General features: G+C 41.6%; 1 protein-coding gene across 2 annotated transcripts in view; it reads left to right on the top strand.

Annotated features, from left to right (window-relative positions):
- The window catches only part of AGBL1 (ATP/GTP binding protein-like 1), a 920,262-nt gene that overhangs the window by 217,131 nt on the left and 680,545 nt on the right, over positions 1 to 22,586 (top strand). For both annotated transcript variants that reach the window (XM_010832175.1, XM_010832176.1), the window contains one exon: positions 2,625 to 2,778. In XM_010832175.1, the coding sequence (XP_010830477.1) occupies positions 2,625 to 2,778 (154 nt within the window). The remainder of the gene's footprint in view (positions 1 to 2,624; positions 2,779 to 22,586) is intronic.

A 22,586-nucleotide genomic window follows, 5' to 3' on the forward strand; every position in this document is an offset into this window, starting at 1 on the left:
TGCAGCCAAAGATGGAGAAGCTCTATGCAGTCAGCAAAAACAAGACCGGGAGCTGACTGTGGCTCAGATCATGAACTCTTTATAGCCAAATTCAGACTTAAATTGAAGAAAGTAGGGAAAACCACTAGACCATTTAGGTATGACCTAAATCAAATCCCTTATGACTATACAGTGGAAGTGAGAAATAGATTTAAGGGCCTAGATCTGATAGACAGAGTGCCTGATGAACTACGGGCAGAGGTTTGTGACATTGTACAGGAGACAGGAATCAAGACCATATCCAAGAAAAAGAAATACAAAAAAGCAAAATGGCTGTCTGAGGAGGCCTTACAAATAGCTTTGGAAAAAGAGATGTGAAAAGCAAAGGGGAACAGGAAAGATATAAGCATCTGAGTGCAGAGTTTCAAAGAATAGCAAGGAGAGATAAGAAAGCCTTCCTCAGTGATCAGTGCAAAGAAAGAGGAAAACAATAGAATGGGAAAGACTAGAGATCTCTTCAAGAAAATTAGAGATACCAAGGGAACATTTCATGCAAAGATGGACACAATAAAGGACAGAAATGGTATGGACCTAAGAGAAGCAGAGGATATTAAGAAGAGGTGGCAAGAATACACAGAAGATCTGTACAAAAAAGATCTTCAGGACCAAGATAATCATGATGGTGTGATCACTCACCTAGAGCCAGACATCCTGGAATGTGAAGTCAAGTGGGCCTTAGGAAGCATCACTACGAACAAAGCTAGTGGAGGTGATAGAGCTATTTCAAATCCTAAAAGATGATGCTGTGAAAGTACTGCACTCAATATGCCAGCCAATTTGGAAATCTCAGCAGTGACCACAGGACTGGAAAAGGTCAGTTTTCATTCCAATCCCAAAGAAAGGCAATGCCAAAAAATGCTCAAACTACCGCACAATTGCACTCATCTCACACGCTAGTAAAGTACTACTCAAAATTCTCCAAGCCAGGTTTCAGAAATACGTGAACTGTGAACTTCCAGATGTTCAAGCTGGTTTTAGAAAAGGCAGAGAAACCAGAGATCAAAAAAATCAACGTATTGGGTCTGTATTCCTTCTGGAGGATAGTGGAGGAGAATCCATTTCCTTGCCTTTGCTGGCTTTTAGAAGACACCACATTCCTCAGCTTTTGACCTCTTTCCTCCACCTTCAAAGCCAGCATGGAAGCCTGAGTTCTTAGCATGTGGTTCTGGTCCTTTGTGGCTGGGGAAAGTTCTCTGCTTTTAAGCACTTGTGATTTATATATTAATAGTTTGGCCCCAACTGGTTAATGCAGGATCACCTCCCCATCTCAAATAGACTTAAATCTTAAATATATCTGCAAAGTCCCTTTTGCCATGTAAGGTAACATATTGTCAGGGTCTGCAGTTTGGAGCACGGACATCCTTTGTTGTTGTTTAGTCGCTAATCTGGGATTTCTTTGGAAGGAATGATGCTAAAGCTGATACTCCAGTACTTTGGTCACCTGATGCGAAGAGTTGACTCATTGGAAAAGACTCTGATGCTGGGAGGGATTGGGGGCAGGAGAAGAAGGGGACGACAGAGGATAAGATGGCTGGATGGCATCACCCACTCGATGGACGTGAGTCTGAGTGAACTCCGGGAGTTGGTGAAGGACAGGGAGGCCTGGTGTGCTGTGATTCATGGGGTCGCAAAGAGTCGGACACGACTGAGCGACTGAACTGAACTGAAGTTGTATTTGACTCTTCATGACCCTATGGTCTGTAACCCGCCAGGCTCTTCTGTCCATGGGATTTCCCAGGCAAGAATACTGCAGTGGGTTGCCATTTCTTTCTCCCGGTAATTTTCACAGCCTAGAGATTGAACCCACATCTCCTGCATTGGCAGGTGGATTCTTTACCACTGAGACACCAGGGAAGCCCAAAGGTAGGGTACAGTAGGGAAAATCATTTGTTACCAGTTTTCTTCACTTAACATTTTCCCTGAATCGATTGCTTTCTATTTTCCTTCCATACGCTCCCAGCCCTCCTCGTATTGCTTAAATCTAGTCATGTGCACCACTGAAGCTCTGTCTCACGTTCCCAAGCGTCTTGCGTGTACTCTGTCTTTGTGATAACAGTGTTCTTTACATGTCATTGTCACGGGAAGAGTGCTGTATGCTCCTCCTCTTTTGCTGTCAGTGCAGCTTGAAATCAGATACTCTATTGTGCAGACACAGGCAGGAATGATGTTTCCTGTTCAGCCTCACTGAACTTCTTCCAGCGAGCAGTAACAGTCCTGCTTCTAAATGACTTGATGCCCTGTGTCAGGCAGATCTGTTTGTTTTAGTTGCTAAGTCCTCTCCAACTCTTTTGTGACCCCCATGGACCATAGCCTGCCAGGCTGCTCTGTCCATAGGATTTCCCAGGCAAGAATACTGAAGTGGGTTGCCATTGCCTTCTCCAGGGGATTTTCCCAACCCAGAGACTGAACCTACATCTCCTGCATTGGCAGGCAGATTCTTTACCACTGAGCCTGTCGGATGGATTAGGTTAACAAAAATACTTCTAAACTACCAGGAGTTAGAGGAATATAAGCGTTATTGCTGCTTTCACCTATTGTTATTATCAAAAATCTTAAAATACACTTTCCTTTCATTTATGCCCCAGACTCACCTTGATATTCTGGAAAAAAGTGTGAACCACAAGCAGGTCTACTTCCGACAGGAGGTTCTCTGCCAGACGCTAGGAGGAAATTCCTGTCCGTTGGTGACCATCACAGCCATGCCGGAGTCTAACAGTGCTGACCACCTGGAGCAGTTCCGTGAGTAATCACATACCTTCTTTGAAGATTTGGTGGTGACGGTGGTCGGGGAGCTCCTCTTAGTCTTGGAAGCCCTCTGTCCCTTTGAGGTCAGAAATTCCACAAAGGGTTGGGTACTGGTCTACCTTTGTAGAAATAATACACCCCAACTCTTCTTGCTTTGTTTTGTTGGTCAGTTGCTAAGTCATGTCCAACTCTTTGTGACCCCTTGGACTGCAGCACGCCAGGTTTCCCTCCTTCACTATCCCCCAGAGTTTGCTCAAACTCTTGTCCACTGAGTCTGGGATGCCATCCAACCATCTCATCCTCTGTCATCCCCTTTCCTCCTGCCCGCAATCTTTCTCAGCATCAGGGTCTTTTCCAGTGAGTCAGCTCTTCGCATCAGGTGGCCAAAGTATTGGAGCTTAAATATCAGTGTTGCTCTGTTATCATAGGGAGAAAAAAATTAATTGCATATTGTCAGAGAGATGAAATGACTTGTTGAAATTGAGAGCAGTTTAAAAGTGACAGTCAGTTCTCCTAAAACAGAACCGGAACAGGAAAATGAATCAACATTTTCTGACCTCTAATCCAGGGACTTTTCTCACCATGCTTATTGCTGTTATACTACCCTCATGGTCAGTCACAGTTTGGAAATAAAAGAAGCTGAGTCTTGGAGAGCTGGCTCAATAAGTCCCTGAATGACCTGGATACAGTTTGGATCTGAAGAACTAAAAGTATGGAGTAGGCTCTAGCCAAGAGTTGTAAAACCAAACCAAAGCACACAGGCACACACAGAGATGTACATGCACACACACACGCAACACCCATTTCATGTTAGAATCCTGAGCACAGATGTGATTTTCTTTGTAACCCACCAGCTTTTAAAGTTGGCTCCTCCTGGCATAGTTTTCAACCTCAGACAAAAGCAAGGAAAACCAAACAGAATGAGGCATGCTTTGCAATATGGAAAAGTTTGGGAAATGAAAGAAAAGGCTGGGGAATAAAAATCCAGCTAATTTATCCCCTAAAGAGGCAGCCTTACCTGATGAGGTGCTAACTGCATTCAGGTGAATCTTTGGTGGATAGGAAATGTAATTTCTCACACCCCATCAGCATCTGACAATGAATGCTTAACTGTCTGGCTAATCAACAACCGATTATCCCATCTGAATTAATAAGGCCATAACATGCTTTAATGAATAATAAGGGATTTTCCAAAAGTTCTCTGATGTGGTTCATGCATTTAAGAGCAGTTTCTCTAACAGTTACCACTTTCTTCCCTTGCAGATGAGCAGTTCATGGAAGTTAGAGACAGTAATCCTTCCAGGCAACCTTCAGAGAGCAATTATTTATTTAAGAAAGTGGATCTTTGTATGTCTGCATTTTGCAGGCTCAGTTTCTAGATAGGAGCTGAGAGGTACCCAATGTGTAATTATAACATAGAGTTGCCTCTGCGCTTGCATCTTTATTTACACTGACAATGGTACTTTTGTTGATATTATAACCACAGAGATCGTTCTCCCTTTAAGGAAAGGACTTGAAACACAGTGCTTGCTTGCTCAGTTGCTGCAATTATGCCCAACTCCTTGAGACCCTATGGCCTAGAGCCCACCAGGCTCTTCTGTCTGTGGAATTCTCCAGGCAAGAATACTGGAGTGGGTTGCTGTTTCCTCCTCCAGGGGATCTTCCTGACCCAGGGGTCAAACCCGTGTCTCTTATATCTCCTGCATTGGCAGGCAGGTTCTTTACCACTCGTGCCACTGACACACAGTGAAAGCCCCTAAGTAATTTGACACTTCCAAATAGTTCAGTTAAAAAAAATGAGAAAATATTTCTTATCACATGTTCATATGAATCAATGGAGACTCATTTCTGCTTGGGATCTAAGGTTGGTAATAATACATGTATACTATTGTTGGGGGGTGGGGATGGCTGGAAGCAGGACCTTGGTCCCCGTCTTCTTTAAAGAAATAATTCAATAGAGAGCGATATTGTGAAAGAGATAAAGTGTTTATCAAAATCAAAGTACACGTGGAGGAAATGGCAACCCACTCTGGTATTCTTTTTTTTTAATAATTATTAAAAATTGTTTTTATTGAAGGATAATTGTTTTACAGAAGTTTGTTTTTTCTATCAAACCTCAATGTGAATCAGCCATAGGTGTACATATATTCCCCCTCCCTTTTGAAACTCCCTCCCATCTCCCTCCCCATCCCACCCGCTCTAGGTTGATACAGAGCCTCTAGGTTGATACAGGTTGTTTGAGTTTCCTGACCCGTACAGCAAATTCCTGTTGGCTATCTATATTATATATGGTAATGAAAGTTTCCATGTTACCCTTTCCATGCATCTCAGCCTCTCCTCCCCTCTCCCCATGTCCATAAGTCTATTCTCTATGTCTGTTTCTTCACTGCTGCCCTGTAAATAAATTCTTCAGTACCATTTTTTCTAGATTCTGTATGTGTGTATTAGAATATGGTATTTATTTATCTTTCTCTTTCTGACTCACTTCACTTTGTATAATAGGTTCTAAGTCATCTGCCTCATCAGAACTGATTCAAATGCATTCCTTTGTATGGCTCAGTAATATTCCATTGTGTACATATACCACAACTTCTTTATCCATTCATCTGTTGACGGACACCTAGGCTGCTTTCATGTTCTAGCTTTTGTGAATAGTGCTGCAGTGAACAGTGGGATCCATGTGTCTTTTCAATTTTGGTTTCCCCAGGGTATATGCCTAGGAATAGGATTCCTGGGTCATATGGTTGTTCTATTCCTAGATTCTTAAGGAATCTCCATACCATCTCCTATAGTGGCTATATCAATTTACATTCCCACCAACAGTGCAAGAGCGTTCCCTTTCCTCCACACCCTCTATAGCTTTTATTGTTTGTAGACTTTTTGATGATGGCCATTCTGACCCGTGTGAGGTGATATCTCATTGTGGTTTTGATTTGCATTTCTCTAATAATGAGTGATGCTGAGCATCTTTTCATGTGCTTTTGTACATCAAAGGAAACTATAAGCAAGGTGAAAAGACAACCTTCAGAATGGGAGAAAATAATAGCAAATGAAATAACTGACAAAGGATTAATTTCCAAAATATACAAGCGCTCCAGTATTCTTGCCTGGGAAATCCCATGGAGAGAGGAGCCTGGTGGGCGATAGTTCATGGGGTCACAAACAGCTGGACACAGATGAGTGATCAAGTACATAGCACGCATGGAAGAGCACACGGGCGAATTCTCAGAGTGAACTGCTCCCAATAAGAATGGCTTAGTTTGCTTATATGGGGGCAGTCTTCTGTGTTTGTCTTTAGCCAGTAATCTTGCTTGGGCCCATATTTGGCCTGACTCAGGGTCCTTCCTGGTGGCACACGCATCTCTCAACCAAGATGGATTACAGCGTGAAGGTTTCTGGGGGGCTTGGCAGGACATATGAAAAAAATATGGTCACTTTGTTTTTCACCCAATCAGGGCAGATGCTCCTGTTGCTATTTTGTCTCAAAGTGTCCACAGGAGACTGGATGCAGTGGCTCAGCCTGGTGCCCAACTATCTCCTACATCAGTCTCATGTATCTTTAGAGTTTTCTCTCTTAAACATGTGCTAACATGTCAGCTGTTGTTCATCTCAAGATGGGCAGGTGTTGAGAGGACCCAGAAATGAATGATGTTCATCTTCTTTTGGGCATCATTGACTTGGAAGTGACAACCACTGAGCTGAGTCCCGAGGAGAAAAGACCCATGGGGGCTGTCTTTACAGGTGTGTCAAGTGGGCATTTGCACAGATGCCATGCTTAGAAGGGCCTCAAACTTTGTTTAATGCTCTTCAGTCTCCAACTTGAAAATCCTAAGAAAAAAGTTCTGAAAGGGGCTTTGAGTTTTCTCTAAGTTTATTTGAGTTTATTTATTTGACCGTGTTGGGTCTTCATTGCATCTTGCAGGGTCTTCATTGCATTTTGTTGTGGTGCTCGTGCTCAGTGGTTGTGGCATGTGGGCTCAGTTGTCCCATGCGATGTGCGATTTTAGTTACCTGACCAGGGACCAAACCCACGTCCCTGGCATTGGAATCCAGATTCTTAATGACTGGACCAGCAGGGGAGTCCCTGTATTTTCACTGTGCAATGGACCCTCATGTTGAGCAGCTGGTCCTAGGCCTAATCTAAGTTCCTATAGCTGAAAAATGAAAAGGCTAATGTACAAATGAGGTAAGTGGGGCTCAGGGAAGTTAAATATCACAGTCAATGGTGGTGCCTGATTTTCTTTTTCTGACTCCTGGGTGCATATGCACAATAAATGCGCTAACACAGTCATCAGAACCGGTGTTCAACATCACCATTCAGGCTCCACTCTGATCCAGAACTTCCTCTTTCCCCTATTCTATGTCCTCACACTATTGGAAGCTAGTTTAGTTGTTAAAGCAACTCACACTAAATTGACCGCAGGTAAATGCATTATCCTCTTCCTGCTCACAGTAAATTTTATTTTCTTCTCCTCACCCAATGTAAACATTTTCATGGAGGATGTTTCAGGCACTGTGGCAGGAAGGAAAGAAGGAAGGAAGATTCATAACCCTCCAGACCCTTAAGATCCCAGCACAGAGCTGAGATTGCATGACCTGAGCCTCAGTGCTGGATTCATAGTCCCTGATGGGTTGCAGAAACAATTTGTTCAGCAGCTTTCAATATATACATGAGCACAGGTCTTTACTGTAAAGAGCAGAATATGAACATCACCTACCCTCCAAAACACAATACCATGCCTGTAAATCAGAAATAAAACAACTTCCTTTGAACTGCAGTGTGTCACATTGTTTTAGGACAAGAAAATAGCCAATGAGCCAGTAGCTCTGGACTCTTCCTGCCTGCAGGCTTCAATTGTCTTATCTGCTTCCTCCCTGCCTGGGTCACCAGCTTCAGCCTGCACTTGTATTTAAATGTGATGTGACTGGTTTCAGATTCAGCGGCTGCCTCTCATCCCTCATAAGGAGGTTTTGGGTACTAGAAGACTTTCTTTCCACTGAGCAGGATTATCACTTCAGTCTCATTTTAGAAGTTCAAGAAATGAGAGCATGGGGGCCCAGGGAGAAAACACCTCCCCCCACTGGAGACTGGTTCCCTGATAGTCTGACCTAAAGTCCTAGACCAGGGGCTTGTTGAGAACAATTTATTGGTTACTTTTAATTCTTTCTTGACTCTGGGCTCCAGAGAGTCTTTCCTGGAAGGATTCATTTGCTTTGATTTATTTTTCTAAAGCATTTTTTTAAAAGATATTTTCCTGAAAACATTTAGCCTTACTTTCCTGATAAATATAGTTTTGGTTCAGTGAAAGTGAAAAGCGAAGTGAAGTAGCTCAGTTGTGTCCGACTCTTTGCGACCCCATGGACTGTAGCCTACCAGGTTCCTTCCTCCATGGGATTCTCCAGGCAAGAATACTGGAGTGGGCTGCCATTTCCTTCTCCAGAGGATCTTCCTGACCCAGGGATCAAACTGGGGTCTCCCTCATTGCAGGCAGATGCTTTAACCTCTGAGCCACCAGGGGTTCAGTAGTAGCCAGATTTAGGAGACATAAGTTCATTCCCTGGGTCAAGAAGATCTCCTGGAGAAGGAAATGGCAACCCACTCCAGTATTACTGTCTGAGAAATCCTATGGACAGAGGAACCTGGTGGGCTATAGTCCATGGGGTCACAAGGAGTCAGACGCGACTTAGTGACTGAACAACAAGTAGCCAGATTTGCCTGGTATATGTTTTATCTCTCTCCTGAGAATTGAGGGTGAGTGACTTCTCACAATGGTCCCAAGAGAGAAGGCTCATTTTAGACCTGGAGATCTAAGCCTCAGAGCCAAAATGCTGGCAGGTCCCCGAGAGCAGAGTCACTGTCCACCCTTTCAGTGTGATAGTGAACAGGGAAGTTCTCCGAGAAATTCTCGTTGAGGCCGTGTGGAAGAGACTGACTTGAAAAGAAATGGAGAATAAAAGGGAGCTGTTACAAAAAGGATAAATGATTCATTCTAGCATCAGAGACTCTCAGTGGATAAGCCGTAGAGGAATTAGGCAGTCTGGGTCTTCTTAACTGGTAGGATTCCAGAGGTCAAATGAACCCTGGATGTTTGGGACGTGTAGAGCAGAGAGCCAGTGAAGAGTGAACAGAGTCTAAGAGGGTGGGATAAAGGCTCTGACAGGTTGAAATAGAAGGCATTGGATGAGCTGGTCTGGAGGTAGGTTTGGTAGGCAAGATCTATCCCAGACATGGATTTGGGTGCTTTCTGAGACTACTCTCCATTGGTTAGTGATTTTCTGGCATAATTACACTTAGCCTAGTTAAATCCTTCTACACGTTGTGTGTTAGCAGATATTCCAAGAGTTGAGAAATCATATTTTCTTTAGTTTGTGTATGGTAAATCCCCTACATATGAATGAGTTCCATTCTAAGAGCGTGGTCATAAGTCCAACAAAGTTAGCCTAGGTACCCAACTAACACAGTCATCTGTATAGTACCGTGAAAGTGAAAGTGTTGGTCGCTCAGTCGCTCTTTGTGACCCCCATCGACTATAGCCACCAGGCTCCTCTGTCCATGGGATTCCCCAGGCAAGAATACTGGAGTGGGTTGCCATTTCCTACTTCAGAGGATCTTCCTGACCCAAGGATTGAATCCAGATCTCCTGCATCTCCTGCATTGGCAGGCAAATTCTTTACCATTTGAACCACCAGGAAATTCCAAAAATACTGGAGTGAATAGCCATTCTCTTCTCCAGGGATCTTCTCAAACTCAGATCTCCTGCATTGCAGGCAGATTCTTTACAGTCTGAGCCACCAGCCCAGATAGTACTGCACTATAATACATTAAAAATACTGTACAAATAATACATAAAATACAAACATAAAAAATTAACATTTTTAATCTTACAGTACAGAACCTTGAAAAGTACAGGGGTACCAGCTACATAAGCATTACTTTTTTGCTTCCAGACATCCTGGGCTTGAAATAAAGATACTGTACTACTCTTCTCCAGGAGCCTCCCAGGCGGCACCAGTGGTAAAGAACCTGCCTGCCAATGAGGAGACGTAAGAGACACGGGTTCTAGATTTGGGTTGCCAGATCCCCTGGAGGAGAGCATGACAACCACCTCCAGGATTCTTGCCTGGAGAATCGCATGGGCAGAGGAGCCTGGCACGTGAAGGTCCACAGGGTCGCAAAGAGTCAGACACGACTGCAGGGACTTGGCACAGCACTGCGGTACTGATCTCTGTACAGGACCGCATAGTAAAGTTCACAGAAACACAGCACTTGTAGAGGAGGCACGGCGGGTGACAATGTACGCCAGACACCTGGACTAACTTATGTGATTGACATGTGAACCCACGCTCGCATCTTTTCAAAGTTTGCAACTTGAGTTCATATGTAGGGGACTTGACTGTTCTCTTCAGGAGTGGTGTGTGTTTGTGTGTGTGCATATGTGTGCTTTGGGATTGGAACTGAGAGAAGATACTGCATTTAAGAAAACTAGAGAACAATTCAGAAGGTTAAAAAAAAAAGTCTCGGGAGAGGGGAGTATTGTTTCCTCAAACCCCATTGAAAGTGGATGAAAAACCAGGAAGGGCAGTTGGTCTGCCTTTTCGAGGGCTCAGCCACTCCTCTGCCTGGCTTCCTACTCTTGTGGAAGGGCTGTCATTATCTCCCTTTTGCAGATGGCCAAGTTAAGCCTCACTAAGGGTATACAGCCAGCCTGAAGCCCCATGTTAAGAGGTTTCTCAGAGAGGAGACCCCAGGTCTCTACCCCACAGTTCCAGAATATCCCCCTCTTTAGGGTCTGCCCTCACTGAGAAATTTCCCAGAAATGCACACAATCCAAACACACTGCTTATTGAAGACCATCGTCATTCTGTCAGCTTTTCTATTTTCTCCACATTTCCCCCATCCCCTCACATTATTTTTTTTCTTTTTTAAAGATTTTTATGATGTGGACCATTTAAAAAAATCTTTACTGAATCTGTTACGACATTGCTTCTGATTTATGTTTTGCTTTTTTGCCTGTGAGGTGTGTGGGATCTTGGTTCCCTCATCAGAGACTGAACCTGCGCCCCCTCTGCAGTGATAACTCGAAGTCTTAACCACTGGACCGCCAGGGAAGTCCCTCACGTTTTCAATGACCATTTCAGTCCAGGGAAAGTTGAGTTCCTTTTTAGTTTGGGGTCACATCTCTGTGATGGAAGCTTCATGTTTTTCTCAGGAACTTTCTTGCTGATTCTTTTCCCCTTTGGACATCTCTCCATCCACGCCCCCGAGCTGCATTGGCTTGACTATCCTTAAGAAGAACCTTAGGGGGGAACAAGTCTGTGAGAATTTTCCAAGGCAGAATGACATTCTCTTGTTAGAACCTGTCCTTCTCCAAGCGAACAGTGACTGCCTGACTCACGGACTGGTGAGAAGATGAGAAACAGAGGTGAATGGAAGGGGGCAGATCTGCTATTTCTGCCCTTGGAGACACCTCTACCTGGCATTTATTATAACCTGAAAGAGCAGAGTCTACCCTTCTGTGTCTGGAGGTGAGGTAATCTCACAGGTCTGCCATAGCCTCTGATGGCTCACACACTGTTCTTTCCAGGGGGCCTGAGGTACAGAACAAGAGACTGTGTTTGCTGCTGTTAAAGAATACCTTTCTCTTGTTCTTTCCCTTAAAAATATTCGTACAAGAGCAATGTTCTATTCAGCCTGCTATTATGCTAAAAGCTTTTTCTTGGAAGACAATAGCTGTTCTCAGGAAAAAAAAGATTTACACGGGGTCCCCAGGGTGTAATGAGCTACCACACAGCACCTGCCTCGGGTTGGGAGTTGTCACTTGTAAGTGGTTTTAAATTAGAATGGAGTGGAAAAATACACAGTTACAGAATTCCCCTTTTGGCTTCTTTGCAAATCATTTTCCACCTTCTCTGGCCTTTGTCTCTTCCTGAGACACCTGATCAGGTATGAAGAACAGAACTTTCCAATGAGGAGAGTGTGAAGTGACAGTAACGGTCCAAGGAAAACAGAAACCTGAAGTGGAAACCTCTCCCTCTTGGAAATTTCTGTTTCGGTTTTGTCCCCCACCCCTCCTGGAGGCACGTGGGGCTGAGTACTGCTAAGGGATCACTGAATTTTAGAACTTCAGCATCTGTAGACCGTGGAGTCCAGATTCCTCCATTGCTAGTGAGGGATTGGAGGTCAGATGCATGAACTGACCTGTGTTCGTCTCCCACCTGGTTGATGGCAGATGGGGTTTGAAACTTCGGACCTCTCATCTCCTGATTAAATTAAGTGCTTTTCTCTCTCTCCTTTTTTTTTTTTTTTTTTTGGGTAATGCATTGCTGTTGACAAGTTATTAGGACTAAAAAATGAGCTACAAGAGTATGAAAAACTTCTCTGTATGGAAGTTTTTAATAAAAACAAGTTAGAACTACTGAATTCTAACCTTTTCTTGTCCTACAGTATACATCTTTTCAGGCAACCAGCCTAGGAACCATGGTAGACATTAGGAAGATAGAGATGAATAGCACATGATTCTAGTCTTTGAGACACTCTTGATAAGCATTGTGTTTGTGTGTGTGTGTGTGACTTATGCAAACAAGTCATTATGATACAGAAGTTATACAAGAACAAAGTTCAGTGGAAGCACTGAAGAGAGAGCCTTTTTCTTCTTGGAATCAAAGGAGGGCTGGTACCTAGGAGGGACAGCTTTGAAAATCCCATGTGTGTGACGATCCTTTATTGACACACCGTTGCTTTTAAAGAAATCTCAGTGGACAATCCCAAAACTATTTAAAGAACTGTTTAAATCTTTCTTGAGAAGACATGAAAAGGGGAATATATAAAATGCATGCAAACCATCGTAAATTCATCTTTTTTCATCTTTCTTACTGTTACCAATCTACACAGACAAATAGAGGTTCACAATAATCCCACCGTTTTTCAACACAAACCTTTTAAACTATGACATTTAGATCAGTTAAGTATCTCCTTTCTACTTCCCATTTTGGCCCAGTCACTCTAAGAAAAGGAAGATGAAGAATTCTTTCTCCTTCTAAGGCTGGTTGGAGGCAGTGGGAAAAACTACAAAATCTTACAGTTGAATAGTTTTGCTTATTATACCCAATCATGTAGTTTACTCTTACAGAGTTTTTACATAATATATCATTTTGTCCTTATAGTTCCTTTGTTCTATAATGATAAAACTGAGATTCAGTATCAATGCCATTGGATCTGTGTCTTGAACTCAGACTATGGCATGCAGTGACGTGGAGGTGTGTCTTCCCAAGCAGGAAAATAGCTTTTGTAGAGACACGGAGGCCTAGAAATAATCGCTGTGAACATCTCAGGGTGCCAGAACTACAGGATGGTGGATTGAGTATGGGATCAGAAAATAAGGTGGGAAAGATAAATTGGGCTGAGTTAAAAAATATACCTTATTTTTCATATTAGTTTCTCCTGAAGGCAATGATGAAGTAATAGGATGCTGTTAAAAGCAGAGAAATGACAAGATCAAATCTGTTTTGGAGGAAGATCTTGTGGCAGGAATGTAGGGGATGGAGGAGGAAATGGCGACGTACTCCAGTATTCTTGCCTGGAAAATTCCATGGACAGAGGACCCTGGAGGGCTGCAGTCCCTGGGCCGCAAAGAGTCAGACCCAACTGAGCACACACAATGCAGGGGAAGTCTGGAGTGCGAACATGGTGACATGACACCCAGCACCTAGAAGCTCATAAGCATTTAGACCCAGATTCAGACTCACTGGGGTCCTGGTCTCGACTCTGCCATTTGCTAGCTTCACGAGCTTGGAAAATATGTTTCGACACTTCATGCTGAGGTTTCTCCACTTATAAATTGCGGGTGACAGCAGTACCTTCTTCACGGGGCAATCTGAAGCTTGTGAAAGGACTTAGAGCACGGGACGCAGTATTTAAGAAAAATATCAACTGTTAGTCTTCTACCTGGTTGATGAGATTCCCAGGGAAGATGCTGCTGCTGCTGCTAAGGCACTTCAGTCGTGTCCGACTCTGTGCGACCCCATAGACAGCAGCCCACCAGGCTCCCCGGTCCCTGGGATTCTCCAGGCAAGAACACTGGAGTGGGTTGCCATTTCCTTCTCCAATGCGTGAAAGCGAAAAGTGAAAGTGAAGTCGTTCAGTCGTGCCCGACTCTTAGCGACCCCATGGACTGCAGCCTACCAAGCTCCTCCGTCCATGGGATTTTCCAGGCAAGAGTACTGGAGTGGGGTGCCATTCCCTCCCAGGGAAGATAAGTCTATGGAAATGGGAGGGGAGGGTCTGAATTTAGGAGATATGTCTAAGTTAGGAGTGAGAGGTCTTGGTGATTAACAGAGAATAGGGATAAAGAAGGAGTTGAACTATTTCTCTTTTGGGTGATGGGTGCACAGTTTAATACCAATAGAAGAATACTTGAGAGAGTGAGACTGTTATGAATGGATATTGAGTTCAGTTTTGGAAATATTCATTTCCAGAGGCCTGCAAATTATATAACTCAGGTTAAACATGATCATAAAGCCAATATACTATAAGATATAATCTATTTAAGAGGGAAATAAAACCAAGTTGCGTTACCTGATTAATTTTCTAAATTAGCAAGGATACTATAAGTTGACTCTATGTGGTTACTGAAGCAGAAGCATGTAATATATTTCATCAGAAAGTGAAAGTGAAGTTGAAAGTGAAGTTGCACAGTCGTGTCCGACTCTTTGCAACCCCATGGACACCAGGCTCTTCCATCCGTGGGATTTTCTAGGCAAGAGTACTGGAGTCGGTTGCCATTTCCTTCTCTAGGGATTCTTCCTGACCCAGGGATTGAACCCAGGTCTCTTGCATTGTAGACAGATGCTTTACCATCTGAGCCACCAGGGAAGTCTATATTTCATCAGAATCCATGCCCAAACTGTTATATCCTGTAAATATGTTCATAGGATTTAACAATTTATATCTTTTCAAGGTAATTAACTGTTTACAGAATGTTTATATATGATTAACTGTTCCTCACAATAGCTCTGTGAGGTAAAGAAAAAAAAATTACATTTGTGGTTTCCATTTTTAGCTGTGAAAATTGAGGCCATAAAAAGTCATGTGGTTAGTAAGAGCTGGAGCTCAGATTTACCCCCAAATGCTCTAGCTCCATAACCCTGATTCCATATTCTAGGACCTTTCAGCTCTTCAGTCATGAGAGAAAATCCTTTATCGTTGAGGTGCAATTCTCTGCATGTAAAAATACTTGTTTATATAGCAGGTAATACATTCTAGGCTTCTCCAATGTGCCTAGTACCTGTGTAGTCTGATTAGCATTAATAACCCTTGTAATTTAAAAAAAAAATCTATACTACAAGTCCTTTAATTAATAATTTATTTATTTTGTCTTTTTCTGTAAACTTTTTTAAAAACTTACTCTTAATTGAAGGATCATTGCTTTACAATATTGTTGGCTGTGAACATCTCAGGGGTTGGCTTCTGCCGCATGCCAGTAGGCAATGGCCATAGATATACCTATGTCCCCTCCCTCCTGAACCTCCCTCCCATCTCCCACCCCATCTCAACCCCCTAGGTTGTCCCAGAGACCTGGTTTGGCTTCCCCGAGTCATACAGCAAATTCCCATTGGCTGTCTATTTGACATATGGTAGTGTATATGTTTCCACGCTACTCTCTCCATTCAAAAATAAGGAACGCTTCACGAATTTGCGTGTCATCCTTGCGCAGGGGCCGTGCTAATCTCTGTACTGTTTCAATTTTAGTGTATGTGCTGCTGAAGTGAGCACAACAATTTATTTTTATTTTTTGCCATTGATACCATGAAATTCCACGTTAGAACAGAATAGCCCTTGTAATTTTAGTAAAATCGAAATCTTTCTGCCTCCGCAAAACCCTTGTCACCTGTATCTTACCCCTTAAACACTCCATACCCTTCAACCACACTCACCTTCTTTCTATTCCTTGAACACAGCAACCAAATTATCTTCCCCAGGCCTCTGGATTTGCTGTTCCCTCTGAGTGGAAAACTTTACCTCTGTAGCTTGGCAAGATTGATTTCCTCTGTGTCTTATATTATCGTTGCTCAGGTTGAGGAAACCTTCCTGGGTCACCATATGTAATGTTCTTTTGCTCAGAACCTCATTATTACATGACCTTGTTCTATCTTCCTCACAGCCCCTATGACTGAACTCCATACAGACACATCTCTAGGGTCTAAGAGTTCCTGCAGAAAGCCGGTGCACACTCAATATTTATTGAACAAATACATGAAATTTTTGCATCTATTTTTCCTTCCACCCACAATGCAGGGACACCTCTTGAAAAGTTAACTTTTTCCTTAGGTATTTCATGGGTTACTCTCAGGTAGCCTCAACTGTACTCATAAAGTAGCTGTTGGATATAGTCACCCTTATGGGCCACTCCATTCTTCCCTGATGCTTGGGCTTGTTTTGTTAGTTGTCAGCTGTCCTCGAAGCTACTGAAAGGATTCTTGCTACTGCCATTGCTGGGTTTTCAGAGAGTTGCTTAATTCCGTGTAAAGTTGGGAGGAATTAGCACTCTCTAAAACTCCTCAAAACAATGCTGCTTGGCACCAAAGTGCCTTAAGTTTCCTCTGAAAGAAGCTCCTTCTTCATACACTGGACAGGGACAAATTGGCAACCCATGTCTGCATTATTCAGATGTTTTTCTTTCTCAAGAGTCCCTCACCTGAGACCTGAAAACTCATACTCCTTGCTTGTCTTCCAGCCTCAAATCCTAAGGCTTCCCTGCCTGCCAGCACATGTTCTCAAGGGTGGGTCATGACCAACCTTCCAGTTCCCCAAATAATCAAACTCAGTTTACGCGGCTGCAGTAACCAGACACTCTGATTCATATATTTCATGGATGTCTCATAACATGATTGGCTTCCCAGGTGGTACTGGTGGGTAAAGAATCCACTGCCAATGCAGGAGATGCGAGAAACCTGGGTTAGATCCCCAGGTCAGGAAGATCCCTGGAGTAGGAAATGGCAACCCACTTCAGTATTCTTGCCTGGAAAATCCTATGGACAGAAAAGCCTGATGGGTTACAGTCCATGCAAGGAGTTGGATGACTGAGCACACATGTGCAACATGACCATGTATTTGTTATTAAAATCCCTTATTTTAATAGAAAAGGACAATGTAGTTGATTATTTATGGATATTTATATATATATATAGAAAAAGTATAAAACCATTCTGAAAAAAAAATAATACCAGATTCAAAAATAGTGATTCCATCTGAAGATGGTGGAGCATAAAGAGGAAAAAAATGAATATTTATTGGGGAGTTTGAATTTCTTAAAGGAAAAGAATTTTAAGGAAGATATGACAGAAAGTGTGAGCTTTTAAATCTGGATGGGCAGGCACATGAGTGTCTGTCCTATTGATTTTTGGATTTCCTACTATATTTGTATTTCATATTTAAAATTTAAATTAAAATTTTAAATGTTAACATGTCATCCTTAATCAAAAATTGATAAACTAGTATAAAATATTAAATTAACCACATATTTTTCATCTTATTATTCCCTAAGCAATTGCTTTTAACAGGTTCATGTTTTTCTTCAGTGCACACACACACACACACATATACTCACACATAAACACATGAACTCATGCATACTGATTCCTGAAATTCAGACTTAATGAACTTAAATTAGCCTTTCTGACAATTCTGTCCTGTGAAAGTCCAAATCTCTTTCCCATGAATTCCAAGATTGACAACCTCACTAGATTCTGTATTACCAATTATACTCCCACAAAAATGTAGGAGAATATTTTCCTCCAGGGCCCAACCAACAATGGATTTACCAGTCTTCTACATTTTCCTGTTAGTTAAAAAAATTAATCCCCTTCTCTCAAAATACCATTTCAGTGTTATTTCCATTTGAATCTCTTTGTGCATTACTCAAGTGATACATATTTTTAAATGTTATTTATGTATCTTTCTTTTAAGTTACTCAATTTTAAGAGTCATCTGTCTATTGTTTTATTAGATGCTTTGTTTTTTCCTAAATGATGTAATAGGAGCTCTTTGTATATTAGAAATATTCTTCTTTGTTAAACATTGATTTATTTAGCAAATATTTAGTAAGTATTGATCATTGTTTTAAGATAGGGCAACAAATGGTTGATGTTTTCTAGTGCCTAGGGTCTGTCACTTCTTTTTAAATTTGTTAACATCTTTGCTTAGTTTTCATAGAGTCCAGTATAATTTTTTCCTTTATTCTTATGAAAGTAATGTGTTAGGGAAAAAATATGATTTTTAAAGATGATGGAAGTAAGGCCCAGTGAGTTAAAAGCGAGTGGTGCATGGTTGCGTAGCTATTAAGTATGAAGCCAGAAATTGGAAACTGAGTCTTTTATAATAACAAAAATTGCTTTATTTTAAATGCAACACTTATACAAGAATTCGTGCAACATAAGGTCTAGGATGGAGAAGGCAATGGCACCCCACTCCAGTACTCTTGCCTGGAAAATCCCATGGACAGAGGAGCCTGGTGGGCTGCAGTCCATGGGGTCACTAAGAGTCAGACAGGACTGAGTGACTTCACTTTCACTTTTCACTTTCATGCATTGGAGAAGGAAATGGCAACCCACTCCAGTGTTCTTGCCTGGAGAATCCCAGGGACAGGGGAGCCTGGTGGGCTGCTGTCTATGGAGTCGCACAGAGTTGGACACGACTGAAGTGACTTAGCAGCAGCAGCAGCAGCAGCAAAGGTCTAGGTTAAGAACAATAAAATGGACACCCAGGGATATACTTCCCATTTTAAGAAATGGAGCATTACTCCATATTTTAACCCCTGTAATCCTTGTTCCTATGTGTGTGCTCAGCCATGTCTGACTCTTTGCGACCCACGGACTACAGCCCACCAGGCTCCTCTGTCCATGGGATTTTCTAGGCCGGAAACACTGGAGTGAGGTGCCATTCCCTTCTCCAGGGGATCTTCTTGACCCAGGGACTGAATTTGCTTCTCCTTCATTGGCAGGTGAATTCTTTACTACTGTGACTCCAGGGAAGCCCCTTGTTCCTATGACCCCACAGTTTCTTCATTTGAGTAGCTATCATCCTGGATTTGTGTGTTAAGTAGTCTCTTGCTCTTCTTTATACATGAAAATCACATTTATATATCTCTAAACAGCCTACTGTCAAGCCTGCTATTTGGGGCTTTAGGTAAATGGAAACATACTGTGTATGTAAATCTTGTGTTATAATGGGCTTATTTTGTTAATAACATTTGAGACTGAACCATATAACATGTTGGAATTGCATCTGAGCCATTCATTTTCACTACTGTATAATACTCCCAGGTATCACTTTAGGTCTATTCATCCATTTTACTGTTGATGGCTAATTGAAATATTTACAATTTTGTTTTGTTTGCTATTACATACAGAAGGAATGGGAAGTTGCTCAGTCATGTCTGACTCTTTGCGACCCCATAGACTGTAGCCTACCAGGCTCCTCCATCCATGGGATTTTCCAGGCAAGAGTACTGGAGTGGGGTGCCATTTCCTTCTCCAGAGGATCTGCCCGACCCAGGGATTGAACCCGGGTCTCCCGCATTGTAGGCAGACACTTTACCGTCTGAGCCACCAGGGAAGCCCTTTACATAAAGAATATGTATACAAATAAAGAGCCTGTTGATGAGGGTGAAAGAGGAGAGTGAAAAATCTGGTTAAAACTAACTATTAAATAAACCAAGATCATGGCATCCAATCTTACCTCTTCCTGACAAATAGAAGGGGAAATAGTGAAAGCAGTGACAGATTTCATTTTCTTGGGCCCCAAAATCACCGTGGACAGTGACAGCAGCCATGGAATTAAAAGACGCTTGCTCCTTGGAAGGTTAGCTATGACAAATTGCCTGTAAATTGCTTCAGGCCTGTCCAACTCTTTGTGCCCCTATGGATTTAGCCCACCAGGTTCCTCTGTCCGTGGGATTCTCCAGGCAAGAATACTGGAATAGGTTGCCATGCCCTCCTCCATGGGATCTTCCTGACCTGGGGATCAAACCCATGTCTCCTGTGGCTCCTGCATTGCAGACAGATTTTTACTGCTGAGCGACTGCGAAATCCATGATAAATCTAGGCAGCATATGAAATTTAAAAAGCAGAGACATCACTTTGCTGACAAATGTCTGAAGTGTCAAAGCTATGGTTTTTCCAGTAGTCACATACAGATGTGAGAGTTGGATCGTAAAGAAGGCTGAGAGCCAAAGAATTGATGCTTTCAAATTATGGTGGTGCAGAAGACTCTTGAGAGTCCCTTGGACAGCAAGGAGATCAAACCAGTCAATCCTAAAGGAAATCAACTCTGGATATTCACTGGAAGGACTGATGCTGAAGCTGAAGTTCCAATACTTTGGCCACCTGATGTGAAGAGCCAGTTCATTGGAAAAGACCCTGATGCTGGGAAAGGTTGAGGGCAAGAGGAGAAGGGGATGACAGAGAATGAGATGGTTGGATGGCATCACCAATTCAATGGATATGAATTTGAGCAAACTCTGGGAGATATTGAAGGACAAGGAAGCCTGGCATGCTGCAGTTCATGGGATTGCACAGAGTTGGACACAACTTAGTGACTGAACAACAATAGCAACAATTTAGTGTTTTGTTTCTGGTTGCCCTCAAGATTTTCTCACTAACTTTGGTTTTCAGCAGTTTGACTATCATCTGTATAGGTGAGATATATGTAGATATGCTTGTAACATTTATTCTGCTTAGAATTCTGTGAGCTTCTTGCATTAAGGATTGATTCCTTAATTTCTCTTTCTAATTTTTCATTGTTAGTATATAGAAATGCAAGTGATTCCTGTGTATTGATTTTGTATCCTACAACTTTGCTAAATTCACTGATTAGCTCTAGTAATTTTCTGATACTGTCTTTATGGTTTTCTATGTACGGTATCATGTCATCTGCAAACAGTGAGAGCTTTACTTCTTTTCCTATCTGGATTCCTTTTATTTCTTTTTCTTCTCTGATAGCTATGACTCCCAGAACTATGTTGAATAATAGTGGTGAAAGTGGACACCCTTGTCTTATTCCTGATCTTTCAGTTTTTCACCATTGAGAATAATGTTTGCTGTAGGCTTATCATATATGGCCTTTACTATGTTGAGGTAGGTTCCTTCTATGTCTATTTTTTGGAGTTTTAATCATAAATAGGTACTGAATTTTGTCAAAGGCTTTTTCTGCATCTATTGAGATGATCATATGGTTTTTATCTTTCAGTTTGTTAATATGGTGTATCACATTGATTGATTTGCATATATTGAAGAATCCTTGCATCCCTGGAATAAACCCAACTTGATCATGGTGTATAAGCTTTTTGATGTGTTGCTGAATTCTGTTTGCTAAAATTTTGTTGTTCATCAGTGATATTGGCCTGTAGTTTTCTTTTTGTGTGTTGTCTTTGTATGGTTTTGGTATCAAGGTGATGGTGGCCTTGTAGAATGAATTTGGAATTGTTCCTTCCTCTGCAATTTTTTGAAAGAGTTTTAGAAGGATAGGCATTAGCTCTTCTCTAAATGCTTGATAGAATTCTCCTGTGTAGCCATCTGGTCCTAGGCTTTTGATTTTTGGGAGATTTTTGATCACAGTTTCAATTTCAGTGCTTGTAATTGGGTTGTTCATAATTTCTATTTCTTCCTGGTTCAGTCTTGGAAGATTGAGCTTTTCTAAGAATCTGTCTATTTCTTCCAGGTTATATATTTTATTGCCAAATAATTGTTCATAATAGTCTCTTATAATCCTTTATATTTCTGCATTGTCTGTTGTAACCTCTCCTTTTTCATTTCTAATTTTGTTGATTTGATTCTTCTTTTTTTCTTGATGAGTCTGGCTAAGGGTTTGCCAATTTTATTTATCTTCTCAAAGAACCAGCTTTTAGTTTTATTAATCTTTACTTTGATTAGTAAATGAATCTTTGATTTCTTTTTCATTTATTTCTGCTCAGATGTTTATGATTTTTTTCCTTCTACTAATTTTGTTTTTTTTTGTTGTTGTTGTTGTTCTTCTTTTTCCAGTACACCACTGCTTTAGGTGTAAAGTTAGGTTGTCTATTTGATGTTTTTCTTGTTTCTTGAGATAGGATTGTATTGCAATAATCTTCCCTCTTAGAACTGCTTTTGTTGCATCCCATAGGTTTTGAGTTGTTGTGTTCTCATTCTCATTTGTTTCTAGAAATTTTTTGATTTCCCTTTTGATTTCTTCAGTAACCTGTTGGTTATTTAGAAACGTGTTGTTTAATCTCCATATGTTTGTGTTTCTTACAGCTTTTTTCTTCTAATTGGTATCTAGTCCCAGAGCGTTACAGTTGGAGAAGATGCTTGGTATGATTTCACTTTTCTTGAATTGACTGAGGTTTGATTTGTGACCCAAGATGTGGTCTATTCTGGAGAATGTCCCATGTGTGCTTGAAAAGAAGGTGTATTCTTCTGCATTTAGGTGGGATATACTGAAGGTATCAATGAGATTCATCACATCTAATGTGTCATTTAAGCTTTGTGTTTCCTTATTAATTTTCTGTTTTGATGATCTGTCCATTGGTGTGAATGACATGTTAAAGTCTCCTACTATTACTGTGTTACTGTCAATTTCTCCTTTTATGTCTGTTAGTGTTTGTCTTATGTATTGAGGTGCTCCTATGTTGGGTGCATGGATATTTACAATTGTTATGTCTTCCTCTTGGATTGATCCCTTGATCATTATGTAGTGTCCTTCCTTATCTCTTGTAATCTTCTTTATTTTAAGGTCAATTTTGTCTGATATGAGGATTGCTGCTCTAGCT

Source organism: Bison bison, unplaced genomic scaffold, assembly GCF_000754665.1.
Source record: "Bison bison bison isolate TAMUID 2011002044 unplaced genomic scaffold, Bison_UMD1.0 scf7180017860443, whole genome shotgun sequence".
NCBI lineage: Eukaryota > Metazoa > Chordata > Mammalia > Artiodactyla > Bovidae > Bison > Bison bison.